The sequence below is a fragment of the Schistocerca serialis genome, chromosome 1 (assembly GCF_023864345.2).
Source record: "Schistocerca serialis cubense isolate TAMUIC-IGC-003099 chromosome 1, iqSchSeri2.2, whole genome shotgun sequence".
NCBI lineage: Eukaryota > Metazoa > Arthropoda > Insecta > Orthoptera > Acrididae > Schistocerca > Schistocerca serialis.
In genome coordinates this window covers 388,694,086-388,713,493 of record NC_064638.1, presented here as the reverse complement: position 1 = coordinate 388,713,493, position 19,408 = coordinate 388,694,086, and the positions used below count along the sequence as shown (strand labels likewise).

The window sequence follows — 19,408 nt, the reverse complement described above, 5'->3', positions numbered from 1 at the left end:
AATATAAATATTTTTGATACTTATGTGAAATGCTACATAAAGTTACTTTTTTTAAACAGTCATGAACATTATCTCTGTCTTGTTACAACTTACATACATTATTTTTATTTCTTCTAGACACAATCACAGTAACACACTTAATTATGACTGTTTTGGCCATATATTGGCCATAAGCAGCAAACTGCAAAGAATATTTACACAAAATGCACTGTCATAACAATTGTAGGCACAATAAAAAAAAAGACAAATAATGCACCACTTAAATATCAGCTGTATGAAACCAAATAATGTTACTATCAAATAAAAAAAGTAACCAAAACAGTGGCAACTATTTGAAAGTCTACATCTTTGCACATGTGTGGAAACAATATGCTTCTGTGTAATATGCAGTTAGTGTGTCACTCCACCCTACATATTGCAACAATCTGGGATCCTCCTCGGAGTGCTGCCTACAAGGCGGTCAAGACACTGCTGCTCAAGCCTGTCCTCCAATAGTGGCCCTCCTGTAGTCATCAAGTGTGTGAGAGGGATGCTACAAGGAGCAGAAAATTCCAACAAGTCCCAAGCATGTTCAGTCAGGTTCATCGCAGCAAGTATTGCTGTCCATTCCCTTTGGTTGTTTCATGCCACCTGAAGGAAGGTGTTCAAGAGGGGAGCGCCGTCATTCTTGTATATTACCATCTTAAAAGACAAACTCATCACCAAAATACTGACATTAGAGCTGGTCAATAGGTAGGAGGATCCTGCAGATGCACAAGTTGACATAATTAAAGTAGCTGATATGGTAGACTGTAACATCACTACAACAATAATCTCCACTGTGTTTGGCACTGAAACATACAGGCTTGTTTACTTTGTGTCTCTAATCTTCTATGATGTTATATTTTGAGGCAACTCTGTTTACCCACCAAGAATACTCTTAGACTGACCTGTGGTGTCAAGTTTGCAACCTCTGCGTAGGCCGTTGTTCAGACATCTCAGAATACTAATTCTGCCAACCCTATACATATGTTCAACTGCGGAATTATTTGTTGACATTACCGACTTGTTGAAAACAGACTGCAATATTTGTTCAGTGAAAGTGACTGTATGCCTGAGATGTGCATCAGTATGTTACTGCCTCCATTCTCATCAACGAAGAGGATCCACTGCTCCAATTTTCATTCCAGATGTTTCCTTGCTCATGACATTTGCATATCGCTGAGCAGGGGGCTTTGTACCATAGCTCATAAAGGAAGCAGAGATGCAGAACTGATCGTAAGCAGACTGTTGTGTTCTGTTTGGGTCAACCTTGTCGCCCTAGTTTCCTCCTAAAATGAATTGTCCACCACTGGGTACCCACAAGCCATAATTGAAGATAGTAATCACTAGCAGCAGGTGTTGTTGACCACAGATGATCACCCTGATGCACATTTTGTGCCTCATGAGAATGACAATGTCCAAATGATATCACTGTGGCATGTGTCAACTTTGTGATCGATTTCCATTGCTGAAAACCCTTTTTGCTACAAAAGTAATGCAGTGTACACAATCTAAGCTTGAAGTTATCCTTTGAAGTATGTTGACAAACTTAACAGTGTACTCGGGCCACTTTGTCCCTTTCTTCATTGGAAACATTGTCCTCTACTGAACTACACTGAGACTGCAGGTTACCTTTTTCTCCATTACATGAGTGTCGGTGCATAGAAATATTCTGTACTTAAAAAGAGTGTTCAGAAAATCAATCTATACGAATCATGAGTGTGGTGCAAAACTTTTTTTCTGAGCAGTCTCTAACGAAAGGATGGGTGGTTATATAAACAAAAAATGGAATTAAGTCCCAAGCCATAGATCTAAACAAATGTTGAATAAACAACTCATTAAATGTTGTGCTTTAGCAACGGAGGTGGAACATAAGAAATAGCAACTCTGACACAGTATATGTCCCATTAAAAACTGTTTTAAACTCCATCGGGTAGTTAGAGAGAGTACTATTAATATTTAATAAAAGTAACTGGGAAGCCATTGCATGTGGTGATTTCAACACTGATTGGATTTTGAATAGTGTTACATGACAACACAGAGCTAGCAAAGAAGGGACAGGCACACTGAATTATCTTCAGTGTTAATAAACAGCATCAGCTGTATTTCGTCCTTTATTTTTAAGTCGCTACCTGTTTCATGGCACTAAAAGTCACATCTTCAGGTGAATGTCTGCATAACAATAAACCAAGAAGGAATAACAACCCTGAGGCATACATTGATACAATAATTTTCTTAAATTATTTTAAGATATTTAAAATTAAAATACTATTAAAAACTTTTACATGAAAAAATTAAAATATTTGTACTCACTTAACTAAAACATTAAAGCCTAAAGGCTCAGAACTTTGTACCCAATATTCGTTGCCTGTCAGAACAAAATAACAGAGATCAACAAATTAATCTATCATTGATTGGTCATTTCACTGATGTCATAGGACAATCCTTTCTCTCAAAATAATGTTTCTTTCTCATTTTAAGTAATATCAGAAAGGGTGTGCACTCTAGGACAAAAGTCAAAACAGGAATCAGTGACATCCTGATGAATAATCTGGTGGATGGCTTACTCAAGAACATTCATTCAATTTACTACTCAGAACAATGAGGAGGGGACATTACCATATCTGGATCTTCAGATCACCTCATGCAGCACTAAAGCCGCATTTGATATTTGCAGAAAGGCAAACACCACTGATTCATAACCTCCAACCACCCTATCAAGAAAAAGTCAGCCTTTAGATTGCTGTTAAAGGAAGCCTTCAATAGAGACTTTCAAATTATATGGTACACAGCCTACAAAAATGGTGATAGCAGTGAGTTCATCAATGGTATTAACAGGGGTATCCCTCTGCTAAGTCCTCAAAGTTTCGTCTTGAACTTGCGTGAATCCACAACAAGTAATCAGCAGGATGATGAGATCCATGATTTGGAATCACATCACAACGACTTAGCCCAGATACAATTAGCAGCGGGCACTGTACGATGCAACCAGACTTGTCAGCAATCACCTCAATGGCAGTAGCAGTAAGACAGCATTTGCAATGCACACTCCCAACTTCAGAAATCTCAATATACGGAGGGGAGGGGAGTTTATTCCTGGTTTCTATTTTCCTTGATCTACCTGCTTCATGCAGTGGTATGCAAGTTTTTCTGCAATCTCCTTCTTACTTCAAATGAGATTTTTCTCACAACCACTTATGTTTTGTTTCAATATAGAATTAACTCCTTGGAGCTCACCCATCTAGTGATGTTTCTTTCTGATTCTTCCTTTACTCATTGATCTGCTGTCCGCTCTGTTTTGTGTAATTCTAAAGTTTTGCAATCAGAGTAGATAGCATAATTTGTGTCCTTCGTATGTCTGGCCACCAACTCAACCATAATTGTCCAGCATCATGCTGGTTATCTCAACTGTATTGTCCAGCATCATGCCAGTGTCAACCCGAGCAACCATTCATTTTCTTATCATTTTTCTGTTTTAAATGCATAAATTCATTCTCAAATTGTTTTATAACCTTGGTGCTTATGTGCCATGAGTAATTTTTACACACTGTTTCAACAAATATTATTTTACCAGATCAAACTATCATTCAGTGACCATTTAAGTAAATTATTCAACTGAAATGTCCAGGTGCTCCTGCCAATGAGCAATGGGCGAGGTCCCTGACAAGTTCTGGAACTTATCAAACAACATTTTCCAATGTGCATGGCAGCTGATTTTTCAAGTAGCCTATTAGCTTCATGGGGGTAATCTATCGTTTATATTATCTGGGGTGACAGATTCAGCATCAGTCTAACCTGCACACCCATGGAACACCTGAAAAGCAAGAGGTTATGTTCACAGCACACACGGTTCCTGGCACAGCTTTGAACAAAGAAGTACCTGGAGGAATGATTCTTCTTTGAGACACATGATCAAGTATATTTTAATGCCCAGGAAAGAATGAAAATATTTGTACAAAATGTAAAATACATAATATTATCAAAGAAATAAAGCAATATCAAAAAAAAAAAAAAAAAAAAAAAAAAAAGGAAAAAGTAGACTGGACAGCAAATGAGAGAATAACTGAAACCAAACACCAATATGTATAAAAAAGGAAATGATGCTTGGGAAGTCTTAAGAAGAGGTGACTAGACCAATTCTGTCACAGCTCACTCAAATACACATGAAACATTTCGAGTCCTCTGCTTCTGTATTTTAACACACACTAAATACTGACAAAAATCAATTGCAACAAGAGGAAAGAATGTACAGGGTGACACAAAAGTCCAATAACATTTGAAAATTCAATACTTCAATGAATAATGAAGAGGAGTAAAAATTGACACACAAACTTGAAATGACAGGAGGTTTTACTGAAACCAAAAACTGTACAAAATGGCCAACAGATGGTACTTCATATGATACAAAACAACAAATGCTCAACATACCTGTAGTCTACATATACGAAGACAGTAACTTGTTCTCGAAAGAACAGTTACTGTTGATGATCGTGCAGCTTTTCCCTGGAATAAATGATAACTAACTGAAAACCTCAGCTGCTGAGAGGTGTTGTTGATATACCTCGAGAGGTGGTGTTGATATACCTCGATGTAGACAGCTGAAAATGTGTGCCCCGACCGGGACTCGAACCCGGGATCTCCTGCTTACGTGGCAGATGCTCTATCCATCTGAGCCACCGAGGACACAGATGAATAGCGCGACTGCAGGGACTTATCCCTTGCACGCTTCTCGTGAGACTCACATTCCCAACTGTCCACAATTCTACATATGTATTGTACCTTATAGACATTTGCCCAACCACTCATTACTCACGCACGCTTTGGCGATTCCCGTAAGAGTTTGGGCAACCTGTGCGCATTCGCACAGACGAAGGTCAACGGCTGGGTAGCCTTTAACTATATATACAAAGACAGTAACTTGTTCTCGAAAGAACAGTTACTGTTGATGACCGTGCAGCTTTTCCCTGGAATAAATGATAACTAACTGAAAACCTCAGCTGCTGAGAGGTGGTGTTGATATACCTCAATGTGGACAGCTGAAAATTTGTGCCTGTAGTCAATGGACAATGTTGTGAACAGCACTGTACAGCATACCAGTAGGTGTGGTGAGACATTCCCATTGGACGTTGTCTTTTAGCATCCCTAATGAGGTTGGGCAACTGAGGTAGACTTTTAACTTGTGACTAACCCACCACCTATTGACCAGTTTTTGCAATCTTTTGGTTTCAGTAAAACCCCATATCATTTCGTGCATCTTGAACTTTACCTGCCTGTCTACATTATTCCATTAATTAGTGCATTTTCAAATGTTAATTAATTTTTGGGTCACCCTACATATAATGAATAGTGGCTAACCGAGGGGTGTTAATTAAAAGAAAATTAAGTGGTAAGTTATTTACATACACTGAAATGGTACTTGTGCTTAATAACTAATTCAATGTGAGTCATATAGATAATGTACAAGAAAACTGCCATACATATTGGTGATTGCAAGACTGTGATTGTAGAGCAAAATGCAGAAGATAGATATCGAAGAAACTGGCAAGAGATTTTGTTCAGACACAGCTCCATTTCAGGCAGTGTATTTGAAGAATGTTACCAGTTTCTTTAATCGAATACTAATAAATTCGCGAACGGACAAGGATGCCACACGAGAAAGTGTACCGAAATACTGAAAAATTTCAACCCGGGGCACTAAGAACGACGCCTAATATATCAACGCAATATACCTATAAAATTTCAGGAACTCTATTCCAGAGGATTTACGAATAATCTTCAACTCACTGTTTATTTCTTCCATAAAGATTTAGTCTAATAATAGCTTGTACAGTGCACATTTTCCATTTCTCAGGAATGGAACAAGGGAAGAGCCTCAGTGTATATCACAATGTAAGCTCTCCCTCCTACTTAGCAGTGAAAGAGTGGATTGCAGTTTGTAAACATATACTAAGAGTGCACGTCTCTCGCACAGGCCCAGACAAACAATTCAACTGTATCAGTAGCGAAGAAGATGACACGGTGGGATCGACAGAAGAGAGAATTCTTCACTCGCGAGTAAATATAACTACTGCCTTCCACAGTGACTACTGAAGACTAACACCATTAGTCCCCACCGAATAATCTTACAAAGTGTTAAGCCTACTGAACTGGACAACGGAAAACTTTGACACGAAAATGAGCATAGGATGTAAAAAAACAATACTGAAAGCCTGTCCTATGTGGATGTGAATCAGAGTCAAAAGACACGAGTTAAGAATAATTATACAGAAAAGAACATCCTTTGGCAGATAAACAAAAACAAAACATATGAGTGCAGGCTTTCTCGGCGAATTTTGCAGGTTGTCAGCCGAGAACTCTGAAGACCGGCCACACAAAGAGAGAAGACAGGCCGGATGAAGACTGAGCGATGGGCTGTGCATTCTGGCCACACGTGGCTCCACCAACAGCCAACATCATCAGAATTCTCCACAAACATCAAATGAAGACCGTTTTCCGCGCAGTGGGAAAAATCGGAGACCTTCTCAGTTCGACCGAGGATCCACCAGGTCTGGCGGCACTTGGCGTGTACGAGATCGGATGCGAATGTGGGACGCGATATATAGGACGGACGCAGTGTCGCATCTCATGGCGCCGCAACGAACACGTCGGGCACGTACGCTCGGGTCGGACCGCCAAATCTGCTGTGGCAGAACGTAGAAGCGCACCTTTGATTTTGTGGACACGAAGAAAATATGCAGTATGAACGGATTTTGGGACTCTGTAATCGAAGAGTCCGTAGAAATACGGTTACACTACAATCTGATCGACTGCGACAGTGGCTACCGTCTCGGCACGGCCCGGAAGCCTGCAAACGGGAAAATCGGAGAAGAACGTTCCGTCCCACCGAGGGCCGAGGACGGAGCGGACGGGGACAGACGCCGGAACACTAACCCCGCACATGTGTCCCCCCCCCCCCCCCCCTCACCGGCCACTCCGAGCGCATCAGGCAATTCCGTGGGTGCGCGATTGGCCAGTGGCAGGAAGCGGAGAGTGGTCCGGCAGAGATATCGGCCCACGAGCGACGGTATCCCGACACTTCGCCTGAAGGTGGAGAAGCGTTCCGTCGAAACGTCGCTACGAGACGACGATGCTACTCGGCTGACAACACGTGAAGACTTCGTATATGAAAAACAAAATAGCAATATTACCTACCTATCATAAATCTGCCTACTAAATGCAAAGAGTCCGTAGACAACGTGGAAATGAAATGGAAAATAGAATGATTAAATTGTTTCAAAAAGCTACAAAAAGGATACTGCTTTAGTAGTACAGAAACATAAAAGCAGCAAGAAATGATGTGACAAATATAAACAACAAAAATGTTTATTTTGTATCAGATATAGAATATTTTAGTGATATACATTACCAAGTGAAATAGAATGGAGCCCAAAGAGACAAATAACTATGTGTGGTCGTTTTTGCAATGGCATTCTGAAATATTCAGATAAGAAAATCATACATGATACACATATATTATACAAGATGATGCTTGAAAAGATGAAAACAGCAACCAGTCACTGTCAATAATACTGTTTATTTACACAAACAACACTGTTACCTGTTGCATGCTGAGAGGTTCATCTTCAGGCGGCTGTTAACGTTTAGATTACATTTGTTGTTATTTACATTAGTTGTTGGCTGTTTCCCCATGTTACAGCAAAAGTTTCGACAAACTAGCATACATATATGCGGTATGTGGTTAAGAAAAGTAAAGATCTACTTTATTTACTATTTTATACTACAATCGACCTTCTACTGTCAGATCAATTTGTTTATTTGACAAGTTGATGCATTAATAAGTATGAACACAAGTCGCAACCTTAATATTCTACTTTTATGTCTAATTATTAGGAAACAACTTCTGCAATACCATCAATAATTACTGCAGTCTAGTCTCATTTCCATAACACAATCTCTCTTTTTACCATCTCATCACACTAATTTAACAGGATCATCATACTCTAAATTGCCTACTTCCACTATAGAATCCTTCGGGTGTAGATCAGTGTAAATATGGAACACATAAAACACTTCTTTTAATCTCCTGCATTCCAAGGCAGAATTAAAAGCTGATTTTACATGCTGCATTAAAGAATCATGCATGGAGATAACAGGAAGATCAAACAAGGTCATTGCAGAAAGCAAGCAGAACATAGCTGAAACACCAATACTCACTGCAGAACTCCCAAAGAGTGTCAGATGTGGAGGATGATGTTAAGCTATCAAATGTGTTGAGACAGTCGAGGTCAAGCAGGGCTGACTGGCAGCCTGCTTCCATGACCAATTTAGTCAGCATAAACACAAGACAGACATCATTACCACACAATTATGGTAATAAACAAGGACAACCACTACAAATTGTTAAGATATGTTATATCTCTTACATGCAGTTCTTTATTTTTTTTATGGAGCAAGAGACATACAAATCAAGCTCTAAAATTTATCAAGAGAATCACACTGCAAAGTAATTACAATTTTATGAATTTTAGCCATTCAACATAAATGATGAAAGAAGAGTGGGAAGGGGGGTGAGGAAGCAGGACAATGGCAGAACAGTGCATCCTCTCCTTGCTGATTGAATTTTGCCTGTCTGTAGATCACCGAGTTTTGATGCAAATGAATACTAAATTTTCAGAAACAGACTGGACACAACAATAGGGGCGCAAGTTATTACACAACAACACTTATAGACAATGTTTTGAGTATGGAAACAGATTGGGGGGGGCACAAGGGGGGGGGGGGGGGGGAGGACTTCACTGAGCATACAGGATTAACAGCACAATCCAGAAGTTACACAGGATAAACTTCTCAATTACAGACAAATTAACTGACAGATTTGTAATGCGTGAATTTTTGCACACACAAGCTAAAGATGTAGGAATTTCAATACTACGTGCCCTGAGTACTATGGATCATCACAAAGTACTTGTTGGCTTTCGATGGTCACCTTATAATTTAAAAAATCTGTATATCAAGAAACAGTGGATCCAAGCCTATGATCTTGAGAAAATGAATAATTTTCAAAATAAAATAAAGAAACTATCTACAATCATAAAGCAGTAACAGAAAGGAAATCTAAACACAAACTTTATAATGTGGTTTTATTTGGCATCCTCAAATTGATGGATTGTGTGTGCACATGCACATTAAATAGGTTTCCTGCCTTTGACACCTGTGTGGCCAATACAAAAAGTGTGCAACACAGGAGAAAAATAGCATGATGGAACAAATTATGAAATGGATAGCAAATAACACAGGAATATCCTTGCGTGGAGAGTATTTTTAACAATGGATGAAAATATAAAAAATTTCACTGCACAAGGAAAAAACATAGATGAATTCATACAAAAAGTACCCATTTTTGCAAATGCTCCTAACTAAACTATTACATAAACTGGAGAGGGTAAAATGAAACCTCAATTTCACCACCTGAATTCAAATCCCACCAAGTTCAAAGGGCCTTATAACACCTACTCACAAATTACCCACAGCTGTGTGTCCCTGTGTTTGCAGCTCACAAGTTCGCATGCACTTGTTAGAAAATTAACTTATCAAATTTCAATATAACAATAAACAAAAGCATCACAGCTTCATAACTTCATGAAATAATTGCTATTTGAAATTAGAAATGTCAACTGATTTTATACAAATAATGTCCACCAATATCATCATACTCAGCCATGACAAGATCATCTTCCTCTTAGTCTTTTCCCATGGACATTATTATCATAATATTTTTGACAGGTCCTACAGTGAGTCACTCTCTTCATATGACCAAACTGCCATATTTACTATGGGTTGAGATTTACCAGCATGCTTTTTTCTAATGTGACAGTTGTCAGATAATCTCATTCTTCATTTTATATTTCTTGTCCTTTTGAGCAAGACATTAGGAACTCCATTACTGTTTACTTGTTTGCTGCAGTAACTACAGCTGCTTCTTGACCATACATCAGTACAGATACGAGATATTCTTTGGATGAAATATTTCAACTAGTTTCCTACTTATCTTCTTTGCCAGAAGGTAATCAGTAGGGCACTTGCCAACATGTTGGATCAAATGGTGCCTTTACTCAACTGCTAACCCAAGAAAATACCATGAGTCAAATTCACAGGGAAACGTGTCTAGTGGAGCATGCAGAGACTAGATTGCAGACAGGAGCAGAGTCAGGAGGCTGTAGGGCAGAGAGGTGAGGGAAAAAGGAACAAACAAGGAGAGGAGTAGGTAAAGATGGGCAGATGCATTGGCAGAGGGCTGCAAATAAACAGATCGGAGATGAGAATGGGGAGGAGATGATAGGACAGAGGGAGTGAAAATTGTTGGGTGGAGGGTGTGGAGACAGTGTGTTACTGTATGTTGAGGACAGGATAATTACGGGAGTGGAGAATGTGTTGTAAGCATAATTTCCACCTGCACAGTTCAGAAACGCTGGTGGTGAAGAGAAGGATCCAGATGGCTTGGGTAGTGAAGTAGCAATTGAAATCGAGTGTGTTATGTTCAGCTGCACACTGTGCCACAAGGTTGTATACTTTGCTCCAGGTCACAGTTTGGCTGTGGTCATTTACACTGGCAGACAGCTGGTTGGTAGTCATACCAACATAAAAAGCTGTGAAATGATGGCAGAAGAGCTGGCAAATGACATGGAAGCTTTCACAGGTGGCCCGGCCCCTGATGGTGTCTGACAAACCTGTGACAGGACTGGAATAGGAAGTACTAGTTGTGTGGATTGGGTAGGTTTTGCATATGGATCTTCTAATCCTTGTGGTAGGATGCTGTGGCTCCATCCACCCCTCTGTCCACAATGAACTCTGCAACCACCAACAGTACCTACATTTTGACAACTGTCATCCCTTTCACACCCAAAAATCCCTCCCATACAGCCTGGCTATTTGGGGACAGCATACCTGCAGTGGAAAAAAAACCTCCATTGCTCAGTATGCTGAGGGTCTCACCAAGGCCTTTACATACAGACACTATCATGCAGACCTAGTCCGCAAACAAATCTCCTTGTCATTTCCCCTCACACCCCCAATCCCCCCACCACCAAAAAACAGCCACAAAGGAGCGTCCCCTTCATCACCCAGTACTATCCCAGACTGGAACAACTGAACCACACCCTTCGCCAGGGCTCTGATTACCTATCATCGTGTCCCGAAACGATGGACATCCTACCAGAGATACTACTTCCCACCCCTCCTAAAGTGGTGTTCCATCACCCACCCAACCTCCACAACATCATATGCCATCCCTATGCCACTGCCAATTCCAATCCCTTGCCACAAGGATCACACCCCTGTGGAAGATCCAAAGCAAAACCAGCCCATTCCACCCAACCGGCACATTCTATTCCAGTCCTGTCACAGATTTATCCTACCCCTCAGGGACTATGCCATCTGTGAAAGCAGCCTGTCATTTACCAGCTCTGCTGCAATCACTGCACAGCCATTTATGTTGATATGACTACCTACCGGCTGCTCACCAGGATGAACGGCCACCTCCAAACTGTGGCCAAGAGCAAAGTATACCACACTGTGACACAGCATGCAGCTGAACATAACACACTTTATTTCAATGGCTGCTTCACTATCCAAGCCATCCGGATCCTTCCTTCTACCAATAGCTTTTCTGAATTGTGCAGATGAGAACGATTCTTACAATACATTCTCCACTCCTGTAATTATCCTGCCCTTAACATACAGTAACATACTGTCTCTGCACCTTCCACCCAACAGTTTCCACTCCTTCTGCTCTATCATCTCCTCCCCATTCTCTTCTGCCACACTTTATTTGCAGCCTTCTGACAGTGCATCCACATATCTTTATCCACTCCTCTCTTTGTTTATTCCTTTTGCCCACCTCCCCGCCCCACTATCTCCTGACGCTGCCGTCTTCTTTATGGTAAGTAGCAAACCATCTTTTCTTACACTGTTCATATTTCTACCTGGAGTTTCCATCATTGATTTTTGCCGAATGCCTTTCTTCCATCCTAAAACCCTTTTATGTTTTCCTTAGTTACTCTTCTCTATAGCATTACTTGTCTCAGTGTCCATTCTCTCTGGTCTTTCCTATGTTTATTTACCACTGCATCTACTCCCAAGCCACACTGTATCAACAACTGTCCACAAACAACACAGACTTCATGACCATGCAGATTGCTGACGCAGCATCTAATGTCCCAGATTCTTTCCTCTGATAGTTAATTACATTTATTCCTATTGATCCCACTTCATCCCTCATCCTGGCATACTTTAGAGTTTTGTTTTACATACATGCCAGGTGCCACATGAACTTTTAATCCTCGATTAAACCTCCCTCGCTCTCTCTTTGCTTATTGTGACATACACTACCATACTTCATCGTTCCTTTTCACCCACGTTTCTGTACGTTTTTAATGTATTTTTGTATAATTTCATGTGGTTTCTTGCAGTTTCACATATTTATGCACATTTTGACATATCTGAGTATTTTGCATAGCTGTGCATGTTTCTGTGTTCTTTATGTATTTTTTATGCATCTCTATGCAACTTTTAGCTTATCCAGTTCCTCTCACAACCATCAACATCTACATCTACAGAGTCCACCAGAAAAATGTATACACTCTGTCTGGCTCTATCGAGATATCAATATTGTCATTTGATTTGAGTTACGAGTGTGTTGTATGGTCTTTGGCTCAACAGATGTTAGTACTTTCATCTCGGTATTGAGAAAACAAGATGGCTGTAGCACATTTGACATTCAAGCAATGAAAATGTATTGTGAAGTGGCTTTTCAAGTTTGATAATGCCGTTGAAGTGCAAAGTCAGTGGAAGTGAGAGTTTGAAACAGAACCACCAACCTGCCGAGCAATTAAATGCATCATTGACAATTTGCGTTGCTTGGAATGATTTGTGATATTCACAACGGAATATCAGGAAGACAGTATACAGCTACTAGTCCCTCTTCATCAGCTCTCATGTTAGAAATGTTTCTTAATCCTCCACAGAAGTCTGCTATGCAATGTGCATGTGAAGTGGGGGCTAGCAGTACAAGTGTGTGAAGAATTCTGAAAGCTGCAAAGTGGAAAGTTTACATTCCACGAATACTGCACATGATTAATGATGATGATGATGATGATGATGATTGTCGAATGCAATTTTGTGAATGTTATCAGCAAATGATAACTGATGACAAATAATTTGTGACGAAGGTAGTGTGGAGTGACGAGGCACAATTTACACTTAACGGAACTGTGAATCGGCATTACAGTGTGTACTGGGCACCAGAAAATCTGCATGTTTATATGGATGTAGTGGTCAATCCGACAGGGGTTCATGTGTGGTGTGGATTATCGTCTAGGGGCTTCTTTGATGCTACTGTAACTGGAGAAGTGGACCTGGAAATGTTATGCACATCAATTTTGCCAGGTATACATGCACTTTATGGAGCTGATGAAGAGGTCTTCTACCAACCGGAGAGGGGGCCACCATACTACCACCTAACCGTACGAGCTTTCCTGGATGACAGTTTTCGGGGCACTGGATTGGACAAAAAGAGGGCCCACTGAGTTCCCTCCATGGTCACCAATCTAACACCTATGGACTTTTACTTGTGCGAAACTGTGAAAGATAACATCTACCGACGTAAGCCACGCACACTGGAGTAACTTCGCCAGGAGATTACGGCCACATGTGCAGCGATCTCCACTGTAACACTGACTGACTTGGATGCAGAAGCTGCTTGCCTTTCTGCTATTTGTATAGCCACCAATGGTGAACATTCTGAACATTGAAAGTAACAATGTGCTAAACTGAAGGTTGTACAACAAGTGTGATCAATTATTAAATGTAAAATAAACAAATAAGTAATACTTTTCATTCCTTATATTGTGTATACATTTTTCTGTCGGACTCTATTTTGCCCATTTCTGTGTCATTCCCATTTCCTTTGCACCATTCCTGGCACAATGGACCCTTGCCCCATCTTTCTGCACCAGTCTAGAAAAATATCATTTTCTCTGATTGAAACCAAGTCCCACATCCTGTTTCCCAAATGCTCACTAAACCATGGAATCCCCCAAATGCCCTAACTGTAAAGAGTCCTTTCTCTGGATCCCACCCCTCTTTCACAATGATCTACACCTTTTCAGATTCTGCCAATCTCTGCCCTGGCTCTCACAAACCTGGTACTGCAACCCATGGCACAGACATCTCAGAACCGCCTCTGCTCCCTCCGCAAGATACTACTACTCTGTAATCCCCGCTCCATACATCAATCTCTGAAACTGAATCCCTTGCTCTCCAGCACCTGGAGGAGCATTCCAGACACCACCTCCAAAAATTATCCAAGTTGCTGACTTCCTGCTGCCACCTCAGGGCATCACTATCCAACGCCTATCATATCCACAGTGTTCCTCCTTGTCCCCCTCATAGCAGCTAACCCCTGCCTTACTGACCTTTTCAACTTGCCACATCCCCTGAAACTCCCTAACAACCACCCACAAAATCCAGAGCCAACACAATCCCGTAACATTGTTGTTAACCTTTCCATCAAAATCCCCAGCTCTACAAAAGTTACAATTCCATCCAGCGGCTTTACTTTTAGCCCTACACCCAAATTTAACCGTGCTGGACTTGACAAAGGCCTACTTTCCTTCTCCTAATTCCTGCAAGGTAAGCACTTCTTTGCCACCAACCCCTCCAGCCAAAACCACCCTAATTCCAACACTGAACCCTGCCTCTTGCAGTTTGTACCACCAGACAGTCACGATCCTCCCCCCCCCCCCCCCTCCACCTCCCTTCCACCTTACCACCCACTGGTCACTTCCAGAAATTTCTTACCCCAAATTAGCCTCACCATCCTTCACCAGGTTCCTTCCTCAGAACACCAACCTTTCGGTAGAAAAAAGTACAGCCGTACACAACCTCAAACCAGATCTTGACCTAATCATCCTACCTGCAGACAAAGGTTCTACAACTGTTGTTATGAACTGCCGTGACTATCTGGCAGAAGGCCTCCACCAATTGTTCAATTCCTCCACCTATAAACTTTGCCAGAATGATCCCATACCATAAATCCAACACAAACTGCAACCCCTGCTTAAAGCCTTAGGCCTTTCCCAGATCATCATCCCTGAATCCATTTCCCTCATCATGCCTATGACGCCCCGCACACCTGCCTTCTACATGCTCCCCAAAATCCACAAACCCAAAAATCCTGGATGTCTCATTGCGGCTGGTTATTGTGTCCCAACTGAAAGAATTTCATCAGTGATTGACTAACACCTCCAATCAGTTCCCTGTAATCTAGCCTCCCACATCAAAGTTACCAACCACTTCCTTCACCAACTCTCCACCATCGGCACCCCTCTACCTCCTGGATCCCTACTCATCACTGTTGACACCACCTCCCTACACATCAACATCCCTCGTGCCCATGGTCTTACCGCTACTGACACTATCTTTCCCAACGTCCTTCAAACTCCAAACCCACTACCTCATTCCTCATACACCTTGTTAACTTCATCCTAACGTACAACTGTTTCTCATTTGAAGGGAATGTATACAAAGAAATCTGCGGCACAGCCCACTGGCACCTGCATGGCATGCTCCTATGCCAACCTTTTTATGGGCCACCTAGACAAGACCTCCCTAGCCTACCAAAACCAAGTCTGGTTCAGGTTCACTGATGATATCTTCATGATCTGGACTAGGGCCAAGCACCCATCTTCGTTCCTTCACAACATCATCATCCGCTCTCACATTCGCTTCATGTGATGCTCATCAACCCAGTCATGGTGTGTACGCGAACAAGGAAAAAAAATTCCCGGGTTTCTCTCGATTTCCCGGTTAAAAATACACTTTCTCCCGGGTGGAAACATAGTTTTTTCCCTGTTAACTGACAGTATATTTTCTCTCGGAACTGTATAACTTATCAATCTTTTGAATGGTTATGGTTTTATACAGGGACGTAGAATTTCCCGGCGCTTTAGAAAACGAAACTCAGAGGAAAAAACACCTTTAGGAAAGATGTTTGATGTGCAGTAACATGTACGCTGCATATTTTCGTATTACAAATTCCACCAAACACCACATGTTACTTTCCGAACCATTGAAATCGAGATTACAATGCGTATTTGTAAGTCAATCATAGCTCATGTCACCTGATCTCGACAGCCGATGAGAGCAGATATTCAGAGCTTCGGACACGTGGTGTAGTCAGCCAATAGCAACATCACTGTTAAGTACCGCGAACACACGAACAGGAAAAGTTAATGGTTTAAATTAATATATATAATGTTGCTACAAGAAAAAGCTTTCACATATAATGTTGGTCTTTTATGTACGTATTACATTTCAAGATATATCACACAAATGTGCCAGTAAATTTTCTTAAAAACGACATAAAAGTGTGATCTTCTGGGATATAAATTATTCTACATTGATCATCATCAAAGAGCTGATTTTTAAATGAGTCCCAGATTCCTAGTGAAGTAGGCATTGACCTGATATTAAGCTTTTCAATGTGGTTTCGGGATGTAAATTTCCTTGGGTACCAGTACTTTATCTCATGTCTGTTTCTTTGTTATGGCATAATGCCATATGTGCTAGAAGATGAAAACGTACACTTGAAATGCACCGAACAGTTGAACTAGCCAATAGTTTGAAATTAAACCCTTTGTTTCAAATATACTGACAGCCTCAGCAGAAAAGATTATTAAAAGACAATTTCTTCAGCAAACCGATAAAAAAAACTTCATTGTTTTGCATGGCAATTAATGCTTGACTGTCAGAAAGGTGGAAATAAAATAAAATCTGAAAATAATAACATATTTTAGCCTTCTGTAATTATGTGAATGTATTTTAATTCACATGATAGCTCCCGGCCAAAGAAATCAATTTTGTTTTCATTTGACGTGAGTACAGTAGACAAAGAGGAAACAGCAAAATCACTAAATGTAAACACGGGTACATGGAGACTACCCGCTTCCCTATTATAACTCAGACTGCTCTGTGCATCAGATCCGTATCTACGATATTTCCGAACCGGGGCAATAGTAGATAGTGGCGTCCCTTGAGCGTTTGAGATAGGACGTCAAAATTTTTTAAAAAAATCGAATTTTCAAAAATATGTTCATTTTGTAGCACAAATCTTTCTGAAGAGTCTGATACATAAAACACACAAGTCCGAAGAATTGTAAGACATGTTATTTGATCTTAAGTGTGCCAAAGTGCAGCGCCACACCTCTTCACACAGCATTCTTCTATTGCCCGTCACTGTATTTCGGTCTGTGGAATTGAAACATGTATATTTTGTACTGGTTGCCATCAAACTATATTCAGGACAGTTGAAATTAAAAAAAACTCTTCAGAAAATTTGCACTCTTTATCCCCTATTAGCTAACAACTTGATGCTTTGTGTGACATAAAATTAAGTATAGGATACATAAAACCAGTAAAGAGAAGAGACAAGCAAGACAGTACACATTTCTTCAATCCTTGGCTCCTAGAATTTTTTTCTCTCTAATCTTGCTACAGCTTTACATGGCGTGCTTTCCTTTCTGCGAAAGGATCTGTTACCTCATCACAGTTCGTCAAACGTTTTGCTACATGAAGAATCTAAATGTCGCTGTCTAATTCTGAAAAAGCTGTAATTACAAATAAGCCCAAGACTGGTGTGGTTTCTCGACCTGATTACCTGTATTTTGTCACTGTCTGCAAGATAAAACAAAACAGGTCTTTATAATACTGCAGCAATTGTAACAAACGCCAAATAAACGAGACTGTTTTGGCAAAATGGTCATTTTTATAACATGACAGAATATAATTCACAAAGTACCAATATCAAATGTCTATTAGGCCAACTACAACCAACAAGCTTTACATTAGGAAATAGTTTTACACTTCATTCATACGCTCCAGTTTCTCAAGCTTGAGATCGAAAAGTAGTAGTGCGAAATTTTTATATAAATTTGGAATCGTCATATTCTTCCATAATTTAAGTGATGTCACCATTTCTTCTCCTTCCTCGTTCTAACACCCCAGTGTCAAAGCTTATTCACCGGTTAACTTGACTAACTCTGCCAGAATCACCAGTTTAGTTATTCCGCGATTATTCTCCAGTTAGGCATTATTACGTGTTCATACAACGCGTTTTCCACGCTACTTCGAGAATAGATCTTAAAGCGGCTGCTAGACGGAGACTGTACAACTGGCCCTTGCTAGTATATCGATCTGGCCAAAAATTTTCTGTCAAAATTTCATTTTCTTGGATACACCAAGAAGATAATGCGTAATCTTTCTTACCTGTTATTCCTGCTATCCGTTTATTCGCACTCTGGTAGTCTGAATCTATGGATTTCGCTGGTAATCATAACAACCCTCATCATTTGCAAACCCAATCAGCCACATAATCAGACAGTAGTTGGCTTTCTTTCATTCGGCTATACTCTGTTCAGCTCGTATAGCACCTTTTGTCTGCAGGAAAGTTTATTTCTAGATGTGATGAGGATTCCACTGACAGAGACATCACGTACACTATGCACGCATTCACAAATCAACTTATGATTCATTCAGAAATCAACTTAGAATGTGTTCAACAACGTTCAAAAACCGACAGGGACACGTTTCAAAGTCATACAAATAATCGATAGACCAACGTGCGCTGGATGCTAGGCGCTTTGTGAAACAAGGTTTTCTCCTCAGGAATATGAATTGCCCCCCCCCCCTCCCCCCCACACACACACACACTCCTAGATCTAGAGCTGCTGCGCAATCTGGCAGCTTGGCCGCACCAGTAAAATTCTTCCTGGTAGCACCTAGCTGCCCCCCCCCCCTTTTTTTTTGCAGCTGCTTACACAGCCAACAGCCATGTTTCTGTAGCCACAAGCGGAAGAAAATACTACTCAACTGCGTATGCGCATGATCCCACTTTTAACTGTTATACCAAATCAAATGTTAACAGTTGTGACGCCATGCTCATCGGAGGCAATTTGTTGTTACGGAGCATTGCACAGTCTTCCTAAAGCCTTTGGCACATTTTGCTGTTGGCAGACGCTTGTATGAGCACTGTGTTTCGTTGCTGTATATGGCGCATTTCCTTTGCAATTTAAGTTTTACTTCAGTTTTTTCTCTCGTTCATGTTTTATTGCTGCAGTAGCAGGATATAGTAATATCCTTTGTTAAGAGTATTGGTTCTTACCAGTCAAAATTACAAAAATTTATCTGAGAACAAAAACAATGAAAAATTCCTGGAATTCAAAAAAATTCCCAGGTTTTTTGCGGTTTTCTCCCGGATGAAAAAATTCCCGGTTGTCCCAGGTCGTAGACACCCTGCCAGTGTGCCACTTTCCTAAATGTTGACCACCTCTTC

General features: G+C 40.7%; 1 protein-coding gene and 1 non-coding gene across 4 annotated transcripts in view; both read right to left on the bottom strand.

Annotated features, from left to right (window-relative positions):
* LOC126471161 (aftiphilin) overlaps window positions 1-19,408 on the bottom strand; it is a 61,500-nt gene that overhangs the window by 1,496 nt on the left and 40,596 nt on the right. For 2 of the 3 annotated variants that reach the window (XM_050099273.1, XM_050099267.1), the window contains one exon: window positions 8,236-8,328. The exons of the other annotated variant lie outside the window; for it this stretch is intronic. In XM_050099273.1, the coding sequence (XP_049955230.1) occupies window positions 8,236-8,328 (93 nt within the window). The remainder of the gene's footprint in view (window positions 1-8,235; window positions 8,329-19,408) is intronic. 3 annotated transcript variants of the gene reach the window in all.
* Trnat-cgu (transfer RNA threonine (anticodon CGU)) lies at window positions 4,631-4,704 on the bottom strand. Its single transcript has one exon. It is a non-coding gene; the product is annotated as a tRNA-Thr (tRNA).